At 53.6% G+C, this 22,430-nt stretch overlaps 5 protein-coding genes across 5 annotated transcripts; 3 read left to right on the forward strand and 2 right to left on the reverse strand.

Annotated features, from left to right (window-relative positions):
• Nucleotides 1–5,868: 5,868 nt before the first annotated feature.
• On the reverse strand, nt 5,869–9,375 carry BDP81DRAFT_393375 (uncharacterized protein; the record flags this gene model as incomplete). The annotated part of the gene is made up of 7 exons (XM_060587821.1): nt 5,869–6,251; nt 6,315–6,838; nt 6,898–7,826; nt 7,913–8,238; nt 8,316–8,796; nt 8,909–9,191; nt 9,257–9,375. The coding sequence occupies 7 exons, from the start codon at nt 9,373–9,375 to the stop codon at nt 5,869–5,871; spliced, it is 3,045 nt and encodes a 1,014-aa protein (XP_060446286.1).
• Nucleotides 9,376–10,386: 1,011 nt separating this feature from the next.
• Nucleotides 10,387–11,652, forward strand: BDP81DRAFT_517173 (branched-chain-amino-acid aminotransferase; the record flags this gene model as incomplete). The annotated part of the gene is made up of 4 exons (XM_060595898.1): nt 10,387–10,527; nt 10,641–10,803; nt 10,880–11,469; nt 11,536–11,652. 4 exons carry the CDS (start codon nt 10,387–10,389, stop codon nt 11,650–11,652), a joined length of 1,011 nt encoding a protein of 336 aa, XP_060446287.1.
• Nucleotides 11,653–13,176: 1,524 nt separating this feature from the next.
• On the forward strand, nt 13,177–14,825 carry BDP81DRAFT_347001 (uncharacterized protein). Its single transcript, XM_060586129.1, has one exon. It carries the CDS (start codon nt 13,198–13,200, stop codon nt 14,641–14,643), a length of 1,446 nt encoding a protein of 481 aa, XP_060446288.1. The 5' UTR covers nt 13,177–13,197; the 3' UTR covers nt 14,644–14,825.
• A 710-nt stretch (nt 14,826–15,535) lies between these two features.
• BDP81DRAFT_393378 (family 31 glycosyl hydrolase) lies at nt 15,536–18,590 on the reverse strand (the record flags this gene model as incomplete). The annotated part of the gene is made up of 2 exons (XM_060587822.1): nt 15,536–18,396; nt 18,506–18,590. 2 exons carry the CDS (start codon nt 18,588–18,590, stop codon nt 15,536–15,538), a joined length of 2,946 nt encoding a protein of 981 aa, XP_060446289.1.
• A 1,218-nt stretch (nt 18,591–19,808) lies between these two features.
• BDP81DRAFT_372563 (Carboxylesterase) lies at nt 19,809–22,052 on the forward strand (the record flags this gene model as incomplete). Its single annotated transcript, XM_060586655.1, has 7 exons — nt 19,809–20,066; nt 20,145–20,471; nt 20,500–20,594; nt 20,661–20,776; nt 20,843–21,001; nt 21,050–21,444; nt 21,527–22,052. The coding sequence occupies 7 exons, from the start codon at nt 19,809–19,811 to the stop codon at nt 21,779–21,781; spliced, it is 1,605 nt and encodes a 534-aa protein (XP_060446290.1). The 3' UTR covers nt 21,782–22,052.
• Between the last annotated feature and the right edge of the window lie 378 nt (nt 22,053–22,430).

Consider the following 22,430-nt stretch of genomic DNA (forward strand, 5'->3'; position numbering starts at 1 on the left):
CAAGTATATCCGTACCCCTTCGGATGGAATAAGTGAACAGGGAAAGAGCAAGGGGGCGAGACCAAATAGGCAATCAGCAGAAGTGGCAGGCACAAAGCACTTCCATGTGCTCGTACTCCGTAGTGTTGTTAATCAGCAAGCAGTCGCTCAAGTCTGGACTCTTTTTTTCTTATCCAATGCTCATGGATGAGAGCTCTGGAGGCAATGGGAGCAGAGATATGGGTACTGCTTCACTCCCCGACTCCCCGACTCCCCCAGTCTCTCGGTCATTTTAGAGAAACAGGGACTCGTGTAGTAAAATTGGATCTCTGTTTCCCCTCTGGCATTGGAGGGCGCGAGGGGTCCCCGGGGGTAGTGTTTGAGCTCAATGAAGTATAGAGGGACGGGTGGAAACCAAGAATTTGACGGCAGCAACGGCGACAAGGTCCCAAGAGTTCCAAGAATTGTCTCCAGAATTCTATCTGCACGTCCGAGCCTTGTTCATGTTGACCAGTGGTGGCGCTTGTGAATCGCTGCTTCGACCCGCGGCGCCACGTCGGTGCCCAGTGAAAAAGAATGGGGGCGACGCGCGATGATCTTGCTTGGGGGGGGCTTGCTCGTCATTAACATTCAAAAATTGGGTCTCCATTTTTAGCTGGGCGTGGGCCATGGACCTGGATGTTGATGTTGGGGCCATCAATCTGGTCATGACACTGCTCTCGCTCTTCAGTCTCTATGGCTGTTTGTCTTGCGTTTGCTTCTCAAGGCATATCGTGCGAGTACCTAACATCTACATGACCGGGTTGGCAGTGAGTAAGATTCCTTAGGGACGAGGATACGTGCCTTAAAATGAAATCCGAAGGAGCAGTTCATGTTTTTTTTCCCAGTGACATTTCCTGGGAGCTTGGACAAAGCTGCAAAAGTGGGGGGTGGCACTGGCAGCGAATGCGACGGCGATATGCTGGCTGGCACTGGGCTCAAAACCGGGTCCGTGCTATCTGACAGGAGAGCCGCGCAGGGAATGGAAGGCGTGAACCTGAAAACCTTAGAATCCCGAATGCCACTGTCACTAGGATGCTGCTGTTTTCCAAAGATCGAAACCCTCCATGCCTTCCCATCTCGCTTTGTTCTTACTGTAGTAGTGAATACGGATTTTGGTGGTTTCCAAGGGCTAAGAAATCCAGGAACTGAAGGTCCCCGAACTTTGAAGTTCTGTGTTACCTTCCTTCCCAACACCCACTCGGTTCCTGCCGCATGCTAGGAATTGCAGACGGAAGGCACAAAGGGGGAAGGGGGGACCCTGAATATCTCCTCCGTCAAGTTGATTACTCGGAAGCACCGCAGTGGGCGATAAGGCCATGGTTAGTTTTCTCGCTGCAACATTGCAATTAATCCAGAAATTCAGAGCTCCATTGGCTTTCCACTTCGCTCTTGACCGAAACTTTGTGTTTTGCAGCACGGCAACTACATACTGCACTGCATAGTGTTCACTGTTGTGCACTGCAAGCTGCGGATAGCAGCATCACCCATCGATCGATTCACCGCACTGCAAGGTCTTGGCCTTCATCCGTTCGCATCACGCCCCTTGCGCCGAATACTCGTCGTCGGTCCGCGGCAGCTCTAAACTGGATGGCGGCTAGCGCCTGCGTCGTTATCGTTTACAGACTGTCCTCTTCGTCATTGTCCCCATAGGTATTCATCACCGCTAATGCGCATGGGGAACAGACGATGCGAATCAGATGCCCTCTTTAGACACGAACCACATGTGACCGAACCCCATACCAACAATGGGTCTTGTTCAGAGCTTCACATTGTCTCCAACCCTCCGTTCGAATGGCAGATTGCTGGTGATGGGGAGAATCTACGGATACACCAAAGACTACGAATCCATACCAGAGCGCAACCCGCTGGGGGACCCCCACTGCGTCGAACCCACGATCGCCCGTTATCGCGATTCTTCTGGTACCTTTCCACCACGGTATTGCCTGTCCATCCGCACGCCTCATCCCTGGCCCGGGTGGTGGCCGCTGTCTGAGACACCGAGACACAGTCGCATAGTGAGGCTCTCCGCTACGTCGCAACGAACCGACGCCACCAACTGACTGAACTGTCTCTCCCGATCCCGCGAACAGACAGTCGCAGATCACACACGCTGCCGCCCGAATCGCCATGCCATACCGGCATACTTACACGCCAGGGGAGGAGCATGAATACGGGTGGGCGGGCTCAAACACCATCACATTCGCACATGGCCGCCATCTTTCGCGCACGGCGTCCCTTGCTGCACTTGACTGCCGTGCGAATACCTACCACCAAGTGCCTTAAGTAAGGTCTTTAGCAGCATTCAGTCTGCAAGCCACCCTCAACAGAAATAGCGTCCGATGGCTGTAGTGCGTGCCTGTCGCCAATCTAGGTGGAAAGGGCCGAAGAGACCAGACACCAGTGTGTCACCAGTGCCAGCACCAGCCAGTGACGACAGATGCTCTCACCAGCGACCACCTTAGTACACGTCTGCCGCTCGAGGTGTGCACACTGCAAGATACTTGGCACCAAAGACCTTAGGACGACGGTGTATAGCAGAAGCCCGAAGCGCGGGAGAACAACTGCCAACGGCAGAAAAGAGACTAAGGCCGGGCCAAAGTGGTCTCGATACGAGGGACTACCGCAAATCCATTCCACGAGCGGAAACCATGGCAGAGCCTGTGTGTCTTGGCAGCAGCATGAACAGCCTCTCGAGTCTCTGATGTTTGCCCTGATCTGATTCTGTCGTGCTCGTCTGGCAATCCTGCCGTGCCTGCGTGTCTACAGCGGCTAATCAGCGGATGGCTTACTCGAGCTTTTGATGCAAAAAGTGGCCATCACCCGCCGTGTTGCATCAACACGTATGCAATCAACCAACCAGTCCACCTCGGATTCCGGGCTGCATAATTCGCCTACCAATGAAAGGGGTTAATGTGCCTCAGGTCATTCAGCTGGGTGGACCGCAAAGAACGACTCCTTAGGCTCCTTTCACTCTCAGGCTCAAGCTTCTCATTGTCGGCTCCTTCCTCGCGTCGGGTCATCTCCAACAGAAACACGCTCCTTCTCGTTTAAATTGCGATTTGAATGGACAGACGGTCGGGTGCAGGTGCGACATGCGTGGGTGGGGTGCGTGGGTGGGGTGCGTGGGTGCACTTTCCTCCCGCTGCGTCTAATGTGGTGGACCCCCACTCTCGATAATGGCTAAGTGGCCCCACCCGCCACGGCTGACGTCACACGGCGTCTTTCCTGGTCCTTCCATGTTCCGCATTCGACGACGGCAAAACGGGTCCTCTTGCCCGTTTTTTTCCCCTGCCAAGACTCCAAGACCCGGCCGCTGAGCCCCTAACCCTCAGCTCGGCCCACCGTCCCCCGAATCTCTGCAAGTTCACTGTTTCCAACGCCCGGTGCCGTCACTGTCCGACGTCGCTGGTTTTGGCCCACGACCGACAGTCTGTCGAATCTTCAGACACGGAGCCCAACCTCGTTCACTTCCAATGATCCATGGCGTCGTCGCCGCAACCCCCTTGTCCGCAATGTCCTGGGCTCCAGAACATCCAGAAGAGTTTTCAGAATTTCTGCTCTCTCCCCGGATCGTTGAGTCGGTCTGGACTCTGGATTCTGGACTGCAAGTCTGAACTCCGCAGGGCCATCTTGTCAAGCTTCCTACCCCGTACTCCGTACAGCCAGCAAGTCAGTCGGTCGGTCCCATTGATGGTATCATGGAGTCATGCATCACTCGCAGATGGGTCAAGAGACAGATGACTGCAGTTACAACAGAATATCAGACACGACAAATGCTGGGCGCCCACAGGGGGTCTCACCAACCATTGATGCTCCAGCAGTACCAAGTACACTTAGTGCTGCTCGCCGCAGTTCACAGGCTGTCGTCCAATCTTGAGCCGTTTCAGCACTGAACAGACTAATTTATCCGTACAGACACGACAGACTACGAATACCTTACGGTCTCACGCAGCATTTGACGCTTTGAGACATGCCTTATCTCAACTCACCACCATTACGGCGATAACGACTTCAAGCGTCCTTGGAATTCCGACCCTCCTGAAAATCTCTCTTTCTCCCACGTCTCTAGCTGCCTTAGTGCCAAAAGGGTTCCGATGCAGTGCGACGCACAGCAAACCAGCCCGAAATGATCACCACGTCACTCTCCGGCTTACCCTCTTGAGACTTCCCGCCTGTCCGTTTTCTCTCGTGCGCCCTGAAGCCGTTTGCCACCGCCGCCATCACCCATTCCATTGGTAGCGGACGATACATTGCTCGCCGTCGAAAGAATGCTGAATGCAGGTACCAAGCACACTTTTCGCCCATTGTGGTTGCAGCCACCGAAAAAGTTTTCTCCAATTTGATGGTGTTGGGCTCCCGAAATAGCCACACGACTCTTCATCGTCTTTTGGCACTTGGCAGTGACAGTCACTAAGAAAAGCAGGTTCATCCGTTGGCAAGCCGCAGTTCATCGCAGCTCTGCAGTGGCTGTGCCAGTAAATCCATAGGCTCCAGCGACCTTTCAAAAATTCTAGGCTGGTCGAAAACTCGATCGGCATTAAACGATCGAAGCTGGTTAGCACTCCAGTTGCTCTACCATCGCAGTATCCGTACACGTACACGTCTAGAAAACTTGCCAGCATGTCGTCATGCTCTCCCGCGTACCAGCAACAACGGATGGCGTTGCTCGAACGGATTGTCAGCTTCGACATTCAAGCTTTCGGTCCCCGAGCTCGTGCGCGCGCATCTCCCGAATAGCTATCCTATGCCCGCAAATTCACTTCCCATAAAAGTGGTGATCGGCATCAGCCCGGGAGGACAACTCAGAGCAAGCAGATCCCTTGACCCATGATTCTCCGACTGGGATAAAGAGTGACAAGCATCGCCAACCGCCACAATTCGTGTCCGCTTTTTCTCGTAGCGATCTCAGCCAGCCCTTGACCTCAGACCCTTGATTGCGAAGCCGCTTAAAACAGGCGCAATAAGATTGAGAAGAACCAGACCGCTCCTTGGCCTTGCAAATTGCTCAACGTTCTAGACGAATCAACACGCCATCCGCAGCCCGTGCTATCGCTCGCGGCCGTTCATATCAACCCAGAATCCATCCAATATCCCTTGCCGACGACGTGCCCTGACCTTGCGCTTCAGGGCACCCTTCCGGGGACCAGCAGCCGCCCGCCTAGCGCATAGGGAAGCAACGCACGCTCGCCCACCGGTCTGCCGGAGCGGAGGACAGCCGCCGCGACGCGACAGCGACGTTTCTTCACATGCAAGGCTCCTGGCGCGAAATAACCTGAGCCCCCCCAATTTTCGACGACGTGCGACCACCATGCCTGTGCCCTGTGCGGCGATTACGGGAATGAAAGGAGAGGGTCCAATGAAGAGAGTTTGCTTTATCTCTCGACAAGACCGCTAATGCGAATCATATTAGTGCTGTCTCGGGTCCATACCGTCCATGCTTTTGCTCTCACTTTTCTTCTGCCATGCAATTTGGGTAGAGGAGACGGCACTTTACCATACTTTTTCGTATATCAAACTCTACTACCCCTGAGTTGTTGCATAATTCATAGTGATTGAGGCGTCGCAAGGCCTGCAACGCGACCACAAACTTGCAAGCTCGAACTATGTTCTGACTCGTCCAGATGCGCTACAAGACGAAGGCAGCCTAAAGACGTTGACACATCACATTACGGATACCTGTAGGTGATTTGTTATGGGCCACAGTTCAAGTCCGGCGATATTTGCATGTAGGTTACGATATGCCTGCAATTGCTGCCAAGTGGAATTTATAAGAGACATATTGTACAAGAAGGTGAAACATACAGTTGGCTTTTGAATGTGGAATGTGCCATAGAGCAATGAAACCAGCTAGAAAACACAAACCAGCACCATGCTGTGTATATTCAAAATTGTGATGACACCGCCTGAAAGTACGTCGACAACCTCAACCCATTGAACCGATACAGGTCCCCTAAGTCCATACTCCTTGGCAGGGTTGGCTTTGAAGTAACTCGCACCCGCCACGGAAGCAGCGACTCCAAACGTCATGACGCTATCCTGCTCCGCTCTCACGCGGTTATACAGCGTCGAAGCAACTTCAACCTTTTCCACGTTGTCGGCGCCCGCGGGGTTGAGGTAATTCGTGATGTCCACCACAACGTCAGGGGAGCTGTTCACGTCAAGGATCACTCGATCGTTGTTGACCCATAGCATCTTCGCGTCGGTGATGGCGCCTAGATGAAGACGGGCTCCTAAACGCTGTTCCGCGGTAGATTATGGAAGTGTCCGGAATGTGGTCTCGTACTCTGCCGTACCGCTCGTGTTACCCAGATTCACGGGATCCAGATCCTTCCACGACGCTAGCGGGCTGTCGAGGAACCGGTACGGTGTGATTGCGGTTTCCATGGAGAAAGAGTCGTTTCCGCTGCGCCAGTCGTTGACTGTGATGTTCCATGGGTCGAGGGCCGTTGCTTCTCGGAGCTGAGAGGCGGTGAAGGTTAGGGTTTGGCCGGTGGCGAGGGTTAGTTTTGTGATGCCGGGGGAGAGGTGTGCTGCGATGCGGGTGTTGTTGGTCGTGGTGTTTGTGGTGGGATCTTGGGTTGTGGTGTAGAGGAGGGCTGAGAGGGCGCCGGAGGTGGATGTTATGTGAGTGCTTGGCGGACGAGGCAGGATGGATGTGTTGTGATCATCAGCTGCGGATGAGGTTTGGTTGGAGAAGACGAGGATGGTGGTCTGGTTCGCGGCGAGTGTCACGGGCACGATCATATTGTTCTCCTCGACTGTGTACCGTAAAAGCGGTGATGCCGAGCCCGTCCAGGCGTCGAGAACGTAGGGTGTTCTGTCTGCCATACCGAGAAGCTGACATTGGTAGTCGTGGAGTTTCCGCCGTCGTTGTACAAGAACACCACCTCCGCATCCTCTGTGCTCCGCGAGAACGAATACCACTTCTCAACACCACTCTCTCCCGAAAACTCAACTCGAGGCCGGGTATCGAGGGCAGCGAGCGCGGCAGGTAACTCCTCCACGGACGCAAGCATCCTCACGCCCTCCATCTCAAGGACCGTTGCCATGATCTTCGGGACGGAATCAACCCCATGGGCACCAACACTCTGGAACTCTGCGCTCCCGACAACGAATATTGGTAGCCCTGCTTCCGCGAACGCCATCGTTTGCGCCGCCATCTCCGCCGTCAGCTTCGTCTGGTTGGCAAAGATGAGAGCTTTATACGCCGGTCCGCCCGGCGCGAGGACACCATCTTTGCTGACGACGGCGTTTGAGGAGGAGAAGCTTGCGGGGCCGAGGTAGTCGTACGTGAAGCCCAGCTTCTCGAGGTTGTCGCTATCATAGACGAGTTTGGCGAACGGTGCTGCGTACTGGTAGAATGCGAGATCTACCCTCGCAGCACCAATTTGACTTATAAACTGATTTCGCGCGACGTACGCCATCGCATCAGCCATGAACCCATCACCGGTGCCGTTGTCACCATGCTGGCTCCTCCACGACGGCATCCGCGGTCCCCACACATCGGTAAACGTGTACGAGAAGACGGTATACCCAGGCCATGTCGTCTGAGCATACGCGCCAGAATAAGCGTACTCGTGAAAGACGTTCATGCTCACCCCGCCCGCGAGACCGCGGCGGACGATGAGGAGGAGGTCCGGGATGGTTTGGGTGTAGCTTGCGCCGCTAACGGCGCCGGCTTCGGAGGAGACGACTGGGTTGCGGGCCATATGGGCTGGGCCGGAGAGGTGGCGGTAGAGGGAGGGGGAGTCTTTGAAGCCTAGGGATTCGCCTTCTGGGGCGGCGACGAGGGGGATTGAGTCGAGCTGTTGGTTGGGTGTAAGTTAGCTGAGATGGTTCTCGGGGGGGGAAGAGATGTGTTTGTTTGGGGGAATGGGAGGAGTGGACGTACCATGTTCAGGGGGAGGTTGTAAGCTGGCTGGTTGGAGTATTCCAGCCCTCGCTCGTGAGCCCATTCCGAGGTTGCGCGGATGTATTCCTCGTATCCATGTTGGAGGGTAAGGCGGTAGTCGTCGTTGCAGCGCGAGACTAGGGTGCTGTTGCTGTCCGAGAGGAAGGATTCGCCGTAGGGGAGGTTCTGTGCTGCCCAGTAGTTCTCGCGTTGGATGAGGAAGGGGAGGCACGTTGCGATGTCGTAGCCTCGTTGTTCGCGAAATGTGTCGGCGAAGTTGTGTGTCCACCATAAAGCTGTGTCCATTTCCATACTGTCTTCCCAGGCTTGAGGGTTGGGATGTTAGCAATGGCTTCTGGACTTGATGGGAGGGTTGGTCTCGTCGGTTGGATGGTGTACATACCATACTTTCCCACACGAGCGAGTAGTTCTCTATCCTGCTCTTCAGACACGATGTAGTCGTCAAAGAAGCCCGTCAACTTCTTCGCCCCCGCGGCGCTGAAGTGGTCGGTGACCCAGGATCCGTTCTGCACCCACGTTGTAGCATCGGGCGCGCCGTCGATGGAGCGTTGGTTGGTGTAGCGTGTGTACCAAGCCATTATTCGCCAAGTGTTCTGTGAGTCTTCCGGAGGTGTCCTTGAGACGGATCTCGTGAATGAGTCTACTGAGGCTGTGATGTCGATAACTCGGCCGAGTTTGACGGCGGTGGATGAAGCGTTGGATGCCGGCGTTTCTTCCACAGCTAGGACGAAAGAGAGGATCTGCTGGCCGAATTCTTCGCATGGGTGCATGAAGAGGTGGAGGGAGGGGCTCGCGGGCTGGGTTGAGAGAGGGAGGGTCCCGTTGAAGGCGTGGCCTGGAGAGACTGTGATATTCACGTATGCCTAACAAAGTGGTGTTAGTCGCAAAAATTGCCAGATGCCATGAACCCCACGAGGGGTTAAGAATACGAATTGCGAAAAAGGGGCTCCAAGAAACAGCAAAAGCAACACTCACCAACTCCAACGCAAGCCCAACACTCTCTGGCTCCGAAGGCACGCCCTGCCCCTGATTCGCACCAATAGAAAAGTCAAAGAGGAGATCATCATCCGCGGCCGCCTCCATCGCCGCACGAAACACGGCACGAGAAGCGTTTGTACCGTAGCCGTAGGTGGACCAGTTCGCTGAGGGCGAGTGGAACTGGTAGTAGGGAAGGAACTCGAGACCGCCTGCGCCGACGGAGGCTATCTCGGCCACGTCACGGGTGACTGCTTCAATGTCGACTTCGGCATCGGGGAGCCTTGGGTAGGACGGCGTGTTAGTGCTGAGGACTTCGGTGAGTTGAGTAGAGTAGGTAGATCTCACCAGTATCTGAACTTTGGGCGGTATGTGTTTGGAGGGGAGGCGAAGTTGTCGAGACTGTGGGCTTGAGATATCGTTGGTACTGAGGCGATGAGCGCGGTGAAGGCTCCTAAGCCTCGCATGATGTCTTCTTGGGGGAAACAAAGATCCGTGGAAGCGTCGATTCTTGTCTATTACCAATGTCGAGGGGGCTTCATCTTCCTTTTAAGATGGCTGTCTTCAACCGAAAGCGCGGATCTTGGACCGCAGATTTGCCCTCATCGGAAATACTTCTCCAACGGGACCACACTAGTCATCATGGAGGATCCGTGGCTGTGAGATATTCTTCATGGGGTGGATCTACCGTGGCAGATGAAGTCTCGGACAAATTACCCCAGAGTCGTTCACAAGACCCTGTACCTCGGCTTCGCCGACGTTGAGTGTTCGAACTCATGGCGGTCGATACGAGTTCATCATCGGGCCTTTGTCGAAACAGATCATACAATAGGAGAGAAAGGAGCTTGGTCGGTGAGAGTCTTCAGGCTTGACTCCGCCGGCGCTCTGCGGGTGATTACCTTAGGAGGTAGTGAGATTGCTCCATCATGCAACCAATCTGCCAGTACTACGAGCAGAAGTCCAGGGCATCATCTGCTGTAGTTTGACTGCCAATACTCTCTGCTTGCTATATGCCGGACTTGACCACTTCACGAGGAAGCTAATAAACGTCGTCATGGACCGAGATCATCCCTGCAAGGACCGGCGATGGCACGGCGGTGCGGGGCATACGAATGCGAAAACGCGGGTTCAAGGTCCCGCGGACGGCAGTATCCGAACCCGCGCTTCTAGATCTCTTCGACCTTGGGGTGGTCACTTGAGAGTTCTCAACTGACAGATTTATCTAAGCCTCGTTATCTCCTTATTGCGGTTTTCTATCACGGCTCACCTCTCTTCAACCCACACCCGGATGTATCATGCGCAATCGGGATGCAGATGCCAAGTACGCCCTAGGGCAACGACAGGTAGGTCGGAACTTGAAGCACCATGTCACATCGACTTGTGATCGTGGGAGTATATCATGAACCTGGGTGGGATACCGAGATGGCCACTCGTAGTGGTGTAAGGTGTGTACGATTACGGTTCTTCCTCAGCTCAAAATGTCGCCCCATTCGCAGAGTCGAACTCCCAAGCAATTGGATGCATTCAAGATTTCTCTGTTCAGATCTTCGACCGAGCGTCCGATCCCACAACATGGCTCCAAAGAGCTATGGGCGCAAAACATGTGCTCCGACCACATGGTCACCTGCCAATGGACGAGGGCGGCTGGGAGGCACCCTTGATCCGGCCCTTTGGCAACCTATCCATCTCGCCGGCTGCGTCTTGTCTCAACTATGCCACACAATGCTTCGAGGGCATGAAAGTCTATCGTGGCTTTGATGGCAATTTGAGACTTTTCAGGCCAGACTGTAACGCCAAGAGGTTGAGTTCCAGTGCCCAGCGCGTAGCTTTGCCGTCGTTCGATGAGGGTGCGCTGGTTCAATTGATCAAGTCACTCGTGCGCGTGGACGCCCCAAGTAAGATCACTTTCCATTAGCAATGTCTCCAAACAGAAGATCCGTATTGTGTGTCTTACTAAGATTTATAACATAGGATGGCTTCCCAAAGAAGCCGCCGGTCGATTCCTCTACATTCGGCCTTCCCTGGTCGGAACCGGCGAGCAAATCGGTGTTCAACTCCCCACGGAGGCAACGCTCTACATCATCATGGTCCCCTGGCCAGACTTCTCCATCGAGACTCCTCCGGGCATCATTCGCTCGAGGCCCGGTCTACGATTTTGTGCCTCCGCCGGGGACACCATCCGAGCCTGGCCGGGAGGATTTGGGTATGCCAAAGTCGGAGCCAACTACGGCACGACCTTTCGAGTCCATGGGCAAGCTCTCAGCTCGGGTTTTGACCAAATTCTGTGGCTTTTTGGTCCCGATTGCCAGGTCACGGAAGCCGGGGCCAGCAACTTCTTTGCCGTTGTTAGGAACGCGGCGACGAACCGGACAGAGCTTCTCACGGCGTCGCTTACAGAGAACTTGATCTTGGATGGAGTCACTAGGCGGTCTGTTCTGGATTTGATTCGGTCGAGGTTGTCTGATGAGTTAGGCATTGTAGAGAGGAACTTTACGATGCATGAGTTGGTAGAAGCTTGGGAGGACGGCCGTCTCCTCGAGACGTTCGTGTCTGGGACTGCTGTGAGTGCTTTTTCCACAAACACAAAAAACTCTGTGGATTGAAGTTCTAACATGCCTTACATCTAGTTCTTCATTACGCTGGTTTCTTCGATTCACTTCCGAGGCCGTGACCTCCTGATGCCTGACGTTGACGAGGAGACAACAAAATGTTATGCCTCTGTTATCAAAGTCCCTGTTTGTTGATCTTTTGATGTTTGTCTCATCACACTCTTCTTTACTTGCATGAGGCCCGCAAAGATTTCTCGCCACCTTTAGCAGCGATAAGAAGGACCAGCTGGTGGTGAGCACCCCCGAATCGACGTATAAGTACCGGCGTCTCCTGCCTCACTGGCATCGAACTCTCCCACAAGCAAACATGCAACCACCCCGAACCCTCTGTTAGCATTCATACGTCTATTATATGATAGGCCTGTAACCATTCTTGATCCTCATGAATAAGAACAAATTCCCTCTTGGTAAAGTTCTCTTCCCGCGATGGTGAATCATGCGAAGTCCGCGACTTCGAAACTAATGCTCAATCACCAAAGGCCTTCTTGGCGAATACTATGCTGTGCGCCATGAACTTGGGCACTATCGATCGGTCTGCGTCGCAGCTCGCTATCGGGTGTCTTTCTCTGGTGATTCATTATCAGTGGAGTTCCTTCGGACTCGAATCGAGAATAGCCTTCAGGCCACTATTCTCTCCCATTCAGGTCTCTCCTACGGTCTGGTCAATCACGAAGGCAGCTCACTCTCGCCCATTGCCGAGATCAGGTTGGCAAGGCGCGTCGCTATACCTATGAGCTGTCAAACCTCGGGGCATTGGCAGGAGACCATTGTCTTACATCGGACGCTGATAGCTCAGTTACTCTGGAGAAGCTTATCTTTACGCAGAGCGGGATGGTGGCTGGACTAGCTATTGGCTTCAACTGCGTGAGCGTTGCAGGTGGAGACTTTACGATAGGGGTCACTTGGCAGGAAGGTGTAGTGGATGAGGAGTTGATCGAGAGGATTAGCTGCGACTTGACGGAGAGACTAGTAAACGGTGTTCACCGACATGGGTAACTTTCACACATTCGGATCTCTATCATTCATTCAATCTCAAATAACTTTTCACGATATTGCATGAGCTGTGAACCAAGACCAAGACCAACACGCTCTGACTGATGCACTGATGTGGTTGCATAGGGTGTACAGGACGTCAGGCGCAGAAGACGTAAGGCGCGAAAGACATACAGCGTCGATCGACGATCGCTGAATCGATGTGACTTCCGATCGCTGATATCACAGCTTCCTCGTTGAGTAACGAAGAGCAGGGACAAGCTTGAGTGTTCGGCGTTGTAGATGTAACATGAATAAATGTTGCAGGCCCCGAGTGTCTATATCTATCAGTTGAAAATTGCCAGTCGATGAAGGTATTGTAGGAGCGGCCTAAGCTCCTTCTATTTTTCCAAGTTTAAGAAAGATGCCGCAACAGCTAGTAGCAGAATGGCTTGTCATCATCCCTGACATCAAGGATTCGTTGGAAATGAGGATGAAAGTTAGGCAGTATGTTTCCCACGGCATTATAGACTGGGCGCTGCTTCGCGGAAGTTGAGAGCTGATCCTAGTCCCATTCATAGCATTCAGCTTGAAAAAATGGCTCAACATGTCGAATCCGGCCTCTTTCAGATGGGCGGGGCTACGTTGCATGCACCAGTATCGGATCCTAACACCACGCCGAACGTCGAGAACGGAGGCCACTCGTACATGGGCTACTGCCTGAACCTGGGCGGCATCGTCCTCGACCTCAGCCTCATGAACACGTGCCATATCGACTACGACAAGATGCTCATCCGTATGGACGGCGGCCTCGTCTGGAAGGACGTCTACTACAAGTACCTCAAAGACAAGCGCAACATCGTCATCGGCGGCCAGTGCCCGACCGTCGGCGTCAGCGGCTTCACACTCGGTGCGGGACTTAGCCCCTTTTCGCGAAGCTACAGCCTGGGCTGCGATAACCTTCTTGAGATGACTCTCGTCACCTGGAAGGGCGAGGTTGTCACGGTATCCAGGGAGGATAGAGACAAAGAGAAGCGGGAGCTCTTTTGGGCATTGGCAGGCAGCGGTGGCGGTAATTTTGGGGTCACGGTTAGCTTGACGAGCAGGATGCATAAGCTCCGGGACGACGAGGGCAAAGTTGTCTGCGGCCAGCTCCAGTGGAATCTCCCGCAGCAAAACGAAGACTTTGAGAAGATGATGAACGTCTTCAATACCAACAAGTGCCCAGCAGAGCTGACTATCGACGCGCTATGGTCCCATACCAAGAACAAACAACGGACCGGCGGTATGACCGTGATCTATAATGGCGGCATGGCAAAGGCTCAAAAGGCGTTGAAGCCTTTGCTCGCCTTTGAACCCGCCGTCAACACCCTCAAGGAGATGGCCTGGACCGACTGGGTGCATCAGGCAGAGGGCTGGGACCCCAAGAGCCAAGTCTACCACCACCACGCGTCCTTCATCTTCGCCGAGGGCGCCATCACGGAGGAACTCACTACCAAAATCTCGAGGCTCGTCGAGGAGGCAATTCACGTGGTAGACGCCACGGACGAGAACTTGGTCAACGACCCCAAGTGCCACATTCTCTGGGACCACATCGGCGCCAAGACCGAAGCCGTCACGCCGGATGCGACCCCCTTCCTATGGCGGAAGGGCCACTACGTGACCACGATCAAGGTACAGTGGACAGACGAGAGCAAGGCCGACGACATCATGAACTTCGTCGCCAAGTGCAAGAAAGAACTCTTGCCCTACGCAATCGAACAGAAGGCAGCGTATATCAACTACATTGACGGCACCATGCGCAACTGGCAGGAGGCGTATTACGGGAACAACTACCCGCGCCTGCAAAGGATCAAGACGAAATGGGACCCAAAGAACTTCTTCCGGAACTGGCAGTCCATCCAGCCCCTCACGGACGAGAGTGAGACGTTTCCCATTTCCGATATCACTATCGGCGTGCCCATTAGCGGTGAGGTCAGCAGCCTCCCGCCCGACGAAAAGGTTGAGCAGTGGTGGAAGAATTGCGCGCCTTTGGTCACGCCGGATGAATTGGGTTCGCCGAAGACGGATGAGGAGGTCTTTGAGACGGAAGCCAAGCTGCGCAAGAGTCGTCTCGGGCAAATATTCCAGCAAGGAGGCCAGCTGTGCTTGTAGATGTTCGCGTGGACTACACCCAAACAGTTCAAATATTCGCACTCCGTCCATTACCAATTCTCGGCTTATTATCTGATCATCCGTCTAGAGCACTTGCAGAATCATGAGGTCTCTGAAATGATCAAAGGCGCTCGCGCCCTTCGTAAGCGGGTCTTGGATCAATGCTTCCATCAAGATCAGCCTCTTCATCCAAGAAACCCACTCGCTCGGAGGTCAACCGCTTTCCAGATATCCTGAATCCCCGAAATCCACAAGGGAAATGAAGACCGGCACAAGCGAGCGAGGCTGTGTTCTCGGTTGAAGCTTAACAAGCCCCCCTGAGTATGTGGAGTTCCGGGGCTAGAAGCCTGGAGTCCTGGCCCTCACGCCATCGCGGACCTTGTCGATGCGGAAGGCGGAAGTTCTGGGGTGGAGGGACGGAGGTGTCGAGACTCGAGCGGAACTTAGGAATGAGGCTCCACGGAGTCTATCCACTCTAGCGGAAGACCCCCGACAAATGTTGCACCGTTCCACTCCCGAGCTGGCGAGCCAGTTCTAGATTAGCTAACCGAAATCAAATGGAGTCATGGAGGAGCGAGGAGTTTATGCTCAAGTTGAGCAATTGGCAATCTTTATGAACGTGTTCGTCAATTCTCTCTCTAATGGAGCGCTCTAATGACCTGCTAAGCCTCGCGATCATGAATCCTTGTGGTGATCTGTGGAGCTCACTTTCTCTATTCTTAGCGTGCTTCACCGCTCAGGCGTCTTCATCGTTTCAGATCTCCTGACCGGCGTGTTCTGCCGTTCCAGACATGCCAGTCAAAGAATTCAACGACGAGGCACGTGGAGCAGTTGCACCAACTCAAGGATGCTTCTTCATTCTCGGACGGTGAACTCGTATCCTTGGACGGTCCTAAGCCAACGCGATGCTGAAGTCCTCTCCAACACGGGCAGCAACTCTGCCTACAACAGCGTAGGCGGCGCGACCCTTCTCGGCAGCATGGTACTGAACAGGGACAGTCCAGCTCTTGCCCTCTGACGTGACGGTGACTTCCTTCTTGTTGAGCTGGTTGGTAGCGCCGACAACGATGATCTTGTCGACATAGACCTCCTTCATGGCCTTGAGCCAAGAGCCCGCCTTGACAGACTTCGAGTCACGGCCCTCAGCATCGGAGGATGCAATGGTCTTGCCGTCAAGCTTGAACTTGCGGTAGATGTACTGACCCTTCTCAAAGTCAAAGGAGTCTCCATCATCGACGTACAGCTCACCCTCGGCCTGGCCATCGTTGCCAACACTGATGACCAGGGTGTAGTCGTCGAAGCGCATGAGCTTGGCCGAACGGCGGGGGCGGTCACGGCGCGGGAAGATGTGGCCACCACGCATCAGGAGCGCGACCTGGTCGAGAGCAACGTTCCTGGTGAGGTACTGGCCCTTCTTGGTTGCGAGCTTCTCGTAGGTGAAGTAGTCGTAGTACACTTCGTCATCGGGGATATAGATATCGACAGACTCCTTGTCCTTCTCGACAACGGGCTTATGGAGGAGACCAGTCGATCCGACGAACAGCTGATCATCAATGGCGAACCCAGACTCCTCCGTGGGGTGAGTCCAGAACATGGGGCGAACAATCGGGCTGCCGTCGCGATGAGCGTGGAAGAAGGCAGTGTACCATGAAGGCATCAAGCTGTAGCGAAGGCGGATGGCGGCGGTGAGGATACCTCTGAACGGTTCCGCAAGCATGTAGGGCTCGCGGCGACGGGCATCAATGTGAGCGTGACCACGGAAGAAGGGGTAGAAAGCCCCGCCCTGGTACCAGCGTGCCATCAGCTCAGGCTCGGGGTTACCGAAGAAGCCTCCAACGTCGGCGCCAGCAAAGGGGAATCCGGAAATGCCCTGGTTAAGAATCATGGGAACGGCAGCGCCAAGGTGCTCCCACGAGGCCTGGTTGTCTCCGGTCCACACGGCACCGAGACGTTGAGAGCCAGCATAGAAGGAACGGGTAAGGACGAAAGGTCTGCGGAGCTCGCCCTTCTTGCGAGTGAGGAGAGCCTCGAAGGTGGCGTTGTGGAAGGTCATGCCGTTGATGTTGTGCACATCACGGTGCTCCCAGTTTCCGTGGTGAATGTTGTCCTTGGGCATGGTGACCTCGGGTCCATTAAACACAGAGGGCTCGTTCATGTCGTTCCAAATAAAGGTGTTCTCCATGGTGCCCTTGAAAGCGGCGTAGTCGAAGAGACCAGTCCACCACTCGACGGCCTTGGGGTTGAAACAATCGACCCAGTGAGATGAACCAGGCCAGCACCAACCTTCGAAAGGCTTGCCCTCCTTGTTCAAGACGGCCAGGCCCTTGGCGTTCATTTGCTCGGTGATGTCGTACTTCCCCTCGTTCTTAATATGGGGATCGATGATGACCACGAGGTTTCTCCCGTGCTCGTCGAGAGCCTTGCCCATGCCGATGGGGTCCTTGAACATGTCGGCGTCCCAGGTGAAGTACTTCTTGCCATCGGTGTACTCAATATCGAGCCAAATGACGTCGTACGGAATCTTGAACTTATCAAACTTGCGGTCAACGTCCTTGACATCATCATCAGAGATGTAGTTCCAACGGCACTGGTGGTAGCCAAGAGAGAATTCCTGGGGCATGGCGGTGGTGCCGGTGAGCTCGCCATAGGTCTTGGAAATGTCCTTGGGGGTCGGGCCCAGGAAGACGAAAACGTCGAGGATGCCGGCCTCCGAGATCCAGTGGGTCTTTGTGTTGGTCTTGGAGCCAACACCAAGAGCCAAGGGGTTGGATGAGCTCTTCTCCTTGGTGATATCGATCCAGGTCTCGGCGCCGTTGAGCCAGAAGACACCGACAGTGGAGTCCTTGCGGTGCGCCTGCATGAGAGGAATTGCTCCGTAGAGGGTCATGGGGCTGTCGAGAACGTATTCGAAGACATCGGAGTTGTAGAGTCTGTAGGGCTCAGAGTACTTGCCATCACCGCCACGGGTCTCCTTGAGGGACAGGGGACCAGCGTGCTCAGGGATACCGAAAACGTGCTCGTATCCGACGAATGAGATGTCAAGGGCGACACTCTCGGGGCCACGGGGCTTGGAGTCAGTGTTGCCGCCGAAAGTCTCGTCCCACCAGGTGCTCTCGTCCTCCTTTTTGACTTCGACGGATTCGACCTTCTCAGTGACCTCGGCGTTCTCGTCGCCTTCCTTCTTCTCCTCAGCAGGCTGGTCGACCTTGGGGCGCCAGTGCTCCATGTTGAGCAGACCGCGGTCGTTGAGCTTGATGTGGGAAGAGCCATCGCGCTTGAAGTCGACGCTGAAGGGCGAAAACTTGACGACAGCCTCAAACTTTGAGGAGGGGCCGTACTGAATGGTAATCTGGTCCTTGTCCTGGTAGGCGACCTTGGCCTCCTTGTCGAGGTTCAGGCCACCGACGATGACATGCTTCTCGGCCTCGTTGTAGCGCTCCTTGCGGGCAGGGCTGTTGTTTCTCAGCTCGATTTCTCCTTTTTGGCGCTTCTCTTCATCGACAGTTACGCGAGCGGTGCCGGATTCGAGGAAGGAGACGGTGATGGGGAGGCGGACGGTTTCCTGGGCATCGTTGATGGTCTTGAGGATGACAGCCTGAAGTTGGCCATCCTTGAGGGTGGCAGAGTCGGGGAGAATGTTGTAGGGGGCAGCCCAGGTCGAGGACTGGGAGACGGCGTTGTCGGCATACTCGCGATTGCGCTTGCAGAAGCCGGACTGGTGGCACTTCTTGAAGTCATTTTCCTTAACCATGACTGCGATTCCTTTGTCAGTATCGCTAGGACAACCAATGGGGGAACCAAGTGACGTGAATCCGACACAAAAAAGGTAGAAGAAAGGTCATTGCGTCACGGGATGCCATACCTGCGGGCTGGATCATGCAGCTAAGTGCCGCCAGTAGACCAAAGAAGGTCGTCCATTTGTAGGACGACTTGCCGATGGTCCCCATGGCAGAGGGGTGTGGCGGTTGTTTGTTCGTCCGAAAGAATTGAAGGAACTGCTAAAAGAAACTTTGGGATCAAGAAGCGAACATGGGAGTGAGAGCAAAAAAGAAGGCGATTCTTCTTTGTGGTGCTCTCGCGTCGCGATTTTTGTGGTGATTGTGGTACACTTTGGATCGGGCTGGGTGGGAGGAATTGGTGACGTTTGGGTGGAAGGTACTTGTGAAGGTGAGATGGCTTGAGTTCAACAGCTGTCCCCTTGACTAGCTCCACTTTGGGCTTAGCGCAGGTCGCTTGAGTAGTCGAGCTGCGGGAGACAGGGGTCTGTCGGACAGCAAACGTTTAATCAGATATCAGAAAGCGGATAGTTGCATAGGCCCCATTAATGAAATCAACCCCGCCATGGGAGCAGACAACTTACGATTCTTCAGACCATATGCGTTGTTGGTGGATGATACTCTTGGTAGAGACTCGACCGTCCTCTACAAACAATAGTTAATGTTGGCATCTCTCCATGATTCTGCGAGGTATGCGCATATTTTTTCCGTGCTATCGGCATTCCAACGTATCAACTGTGCAATAGTAGATATGGTTAGGCAGGCACGCAAGAGAATGACCTGTGAGGACGTCCAGCGCCAGACACCGTCCATGATTGTCCCTCCTTATATTATCTTTGAATCGTGATCGAAAGTATTGTCTAGGGTCGTATTGTGCCGAATCACTCTTTGATCACTGTCCCTTGCCGCCTGCTCGATCTTCAGAATCCGCCCCGTCCTGGTCCGGTCGGTAGTATGATGATGTGTGGATCTCGCAGAGCCGGGTTGGCTCGGTCCTTCACCATTTCTTTTCGTATCTTGACGACCATGATGAGAACGCTCAATGCGATTCCGAGAACAACTGCCGGGTACAGCGGCAAGAAAACGGATGCCCCGGAAAGGCTTGTTCGGTCAAACTCATGATCTATCACCAGAAAGAATCAGAGCCGCCTGCAAGTTCCTCAATTCAGAAGGAGATCCAGCATTTCTTGCTTTAAGCGACACGGAAATAGCCTAGAAACAGTCATCAAGACAGGGTTACGAGTCAAGAGTCGTGACGGGATTCAGGACAATGATCGCAAAGAAATATGATATTCTGCCCGCGCTGCATAAGTAAAAGTGATAAAAAGAGAGGCAAGATCCCACGATAATCCCAAGTGATAGCTAGCCATCGACTTCGTTTCGGTAACCATGGCCCACCTACTAGTCTTGTTGCTTGCTGTGGTTTCCGGTGCCTTCTGTCAAGAGGCACCACAAGTCCAAACCAGAAATGGCTCTTACACTGGCGTTCATCTGCCTTTACTCAATCAAGACTATTTCCTCGGCATGCCGTTCGCGCAGCCTCCTGTTCAGGGTCCCCTTCGGTTCTCGCCACCAGCTTCGTTGAACACCTCCTGGACTGGATCGAGAGACGCAACTCAATTCGGCAACATTTGCCACGGCTACGGTGTAAGTGAAAGCGGGCCGACTATTTATTACTTCGCTGGATAGACGTCCTTGCATGGGAACTAACTCCGCTGTTCCTAGAATGACAACAACAGGCTCGCGGCTCTTGGCTTCAAAATCTCCGAGGACTGCCTGAGCATCAACGTCGTTCGCCCCTCCAACTACACAGACCAATCACTGCCAGTTGCCGTATACATCTACGGAGGCGGCTACTTCCAAGGTAGCAGCGCTGATCCTCGGTTGAACTTCTCGTCCATCATTCGCGACTCCGTTGCAACAGAGAAGCCCATCATTGGTGTCAGTTTCAATTATCGCCTTTCTGCGTTTGGGTTCCTAGGAGGATCGGAACTTGTGGCCGCTGGAGCCGCAAACCTTGGCTTTAGGGATCAGAGATTGGCACTTCACTGGGTACAAGGAAAGCTGTAGCCAAGGAAAGCTGTTGGTTCGAGCGTCGACAGCTAACTCTTCTCTAGAGAACATTGCTGCTTTTGGAGGAGATCCTACAAAAGTAACGATATTCGGTAACAGCGCGTATGGTCTTTTTCATTTATGCAGTGACTCTTTGAGAATAGCAGCTAAATAATATGTTGTTTATAGAGGTGCAGGTTCGGTCGGTGCCCAACTTTTGGCATACAACGGGCGCGATGATGGACTGTTCAGAGGTGCAATTTCTCAGTCAGGAGCCCCTGCTGGCTTCTCGCCATTCTCTCCGTGTAAGTCAGCTAGGTTCTGCAGGGAACAAAGCCTTGGGCCAAAACCGGTGGACTAACTAGCTCTAGTTCTCGACGTCGCAAAGTCGGAGGAAGTCTACGATAATATCACAGTCGGTGCAGGGTGTAATACGACAGATAAACTTGACTGTCTAAGGAATGTCCCAACTGATGTTTTGAACGCCGTAGTCAACTCAACAGCCACTTCAGGGGCTTCCTACGGACTAGGTAAGAGTAGTCGTGTGTTCGTATCAGACTTGGGCTGACAGCTCCGAGTGTTCGACGGTGATTTCGTTGCCGATGCCCCAGGATCTCAGCTGGCCAAGGGCAACTTTGTCAAGGTTCCTTACATCATTGGCCACAACACAGATGAAGGGTCTGCCTTTATTCCAGGCAACAACTTTGACAATGCCACGTTCTATTCCACATCCAAGATCGACACGGATGAGCAGTTCAGGGGCTACATTGTTTCGCTCAAGGCCAATGAGACGGTGGCAAGTCGGCTGTTTGAATTATACCCTCAAAACGCAACCGACCAGGCTCTAGCCACGTACCCAGACGATCTCGGTGCTGAACTCGGTTATCAATACAAGAGAGCCGTTACGCTCGCTGGTGACTCCAACATCATTGCACCGACTCGTTACACGGCTCAGATGTGGGCGGCCTACAACGTGCCGTAAGTAGACCTGTACCGATGCATTGAATCGCTGTTTACCTTGCTTGCTGACATAATTGGCACATATTCTCTACAAGTACCGATGGGACGTTATCGTCAGCGGTTTACCTCGGTACATTGGCGCAACCCATGCGAAAGAGATATTCTTCGTGTTCAACGACCAGAGCAGAGACGATTACGACGTCTGGCCTTTGCTTGACAAGCCTCAATCGTTTTCTGGCCTGGCTTCCATCATGGCAGCGGCATGGGCTAGCTTTGTTGCAACGGGTGTACCGAATAGCAATAGATCTGGTAAGTTTGATATTCCAAAGAGCCTCATAAGTGTGGGATAACTACTGACGTTGAGATTTTCAGTCAACGGGACATAGTGGCCATTGTACAACGAATCCAAGAAGAATTTCGTCTTCACTGGAAACGTCTCCAGTCATGTTGAGGACGACGATACGCGTGAGCAGGAAATCAGCTTTTTGTCGGGTCTCTTTTGATGTGAGGTGAAGTGGCAGTGACAGACCGAAGAAGTGGGACCAGGATGAGCGAACGGGACCCACAGTAGTCTGAGAGGACTTCAGATAACCAATAATTTCGCGCGGGGCCCGCTGTGCCCGTTAAGGGATTATCCGAGATGCAATGAGTCAGAAGATAGGTACCTGATTCGTACTCCGTACCTGACAACAAGAATCAACACGCACCACGATTATTTACTTATGTATCAACCCAAAACTGCATGACTTCAGAGCTTCTCTTGAGCGAGATTCCAGGTCAATTGCATGTGACGTTTCAAAGAAAAGAAAGTTGAGCTTGGCGTTCTGTATTTCAAGTGCTATAGGTAAGGAACATTCCCCTTGGTTTAACGCCATTTCCACACCTCCCGTCACCCTCTCTCTCGGACGGTCGAACCTCCACCTTTTGGTTGCCATCAATGCTGAGCTGTCAAAATAAAAATTAGGCGGTCTAGCTCACAGTTCCAAAACTGCCGTATCA

This window comes from Colletotrichum phormii (assembly GCF_030913505.1).
Source record: "Colletotrichum phormii strain CBS 102054 chromosome Unknown BDP81scaffold_8, whole genome shotgun sequence".
In the NCBI taxonomy this organism is placed as follows: Eukaryota; Fungi; Ascomycota; class Sordariomycetes; order Glomerellales; family Glomerellaceae; genus Colletotrichum; species Colletotrichum phormii.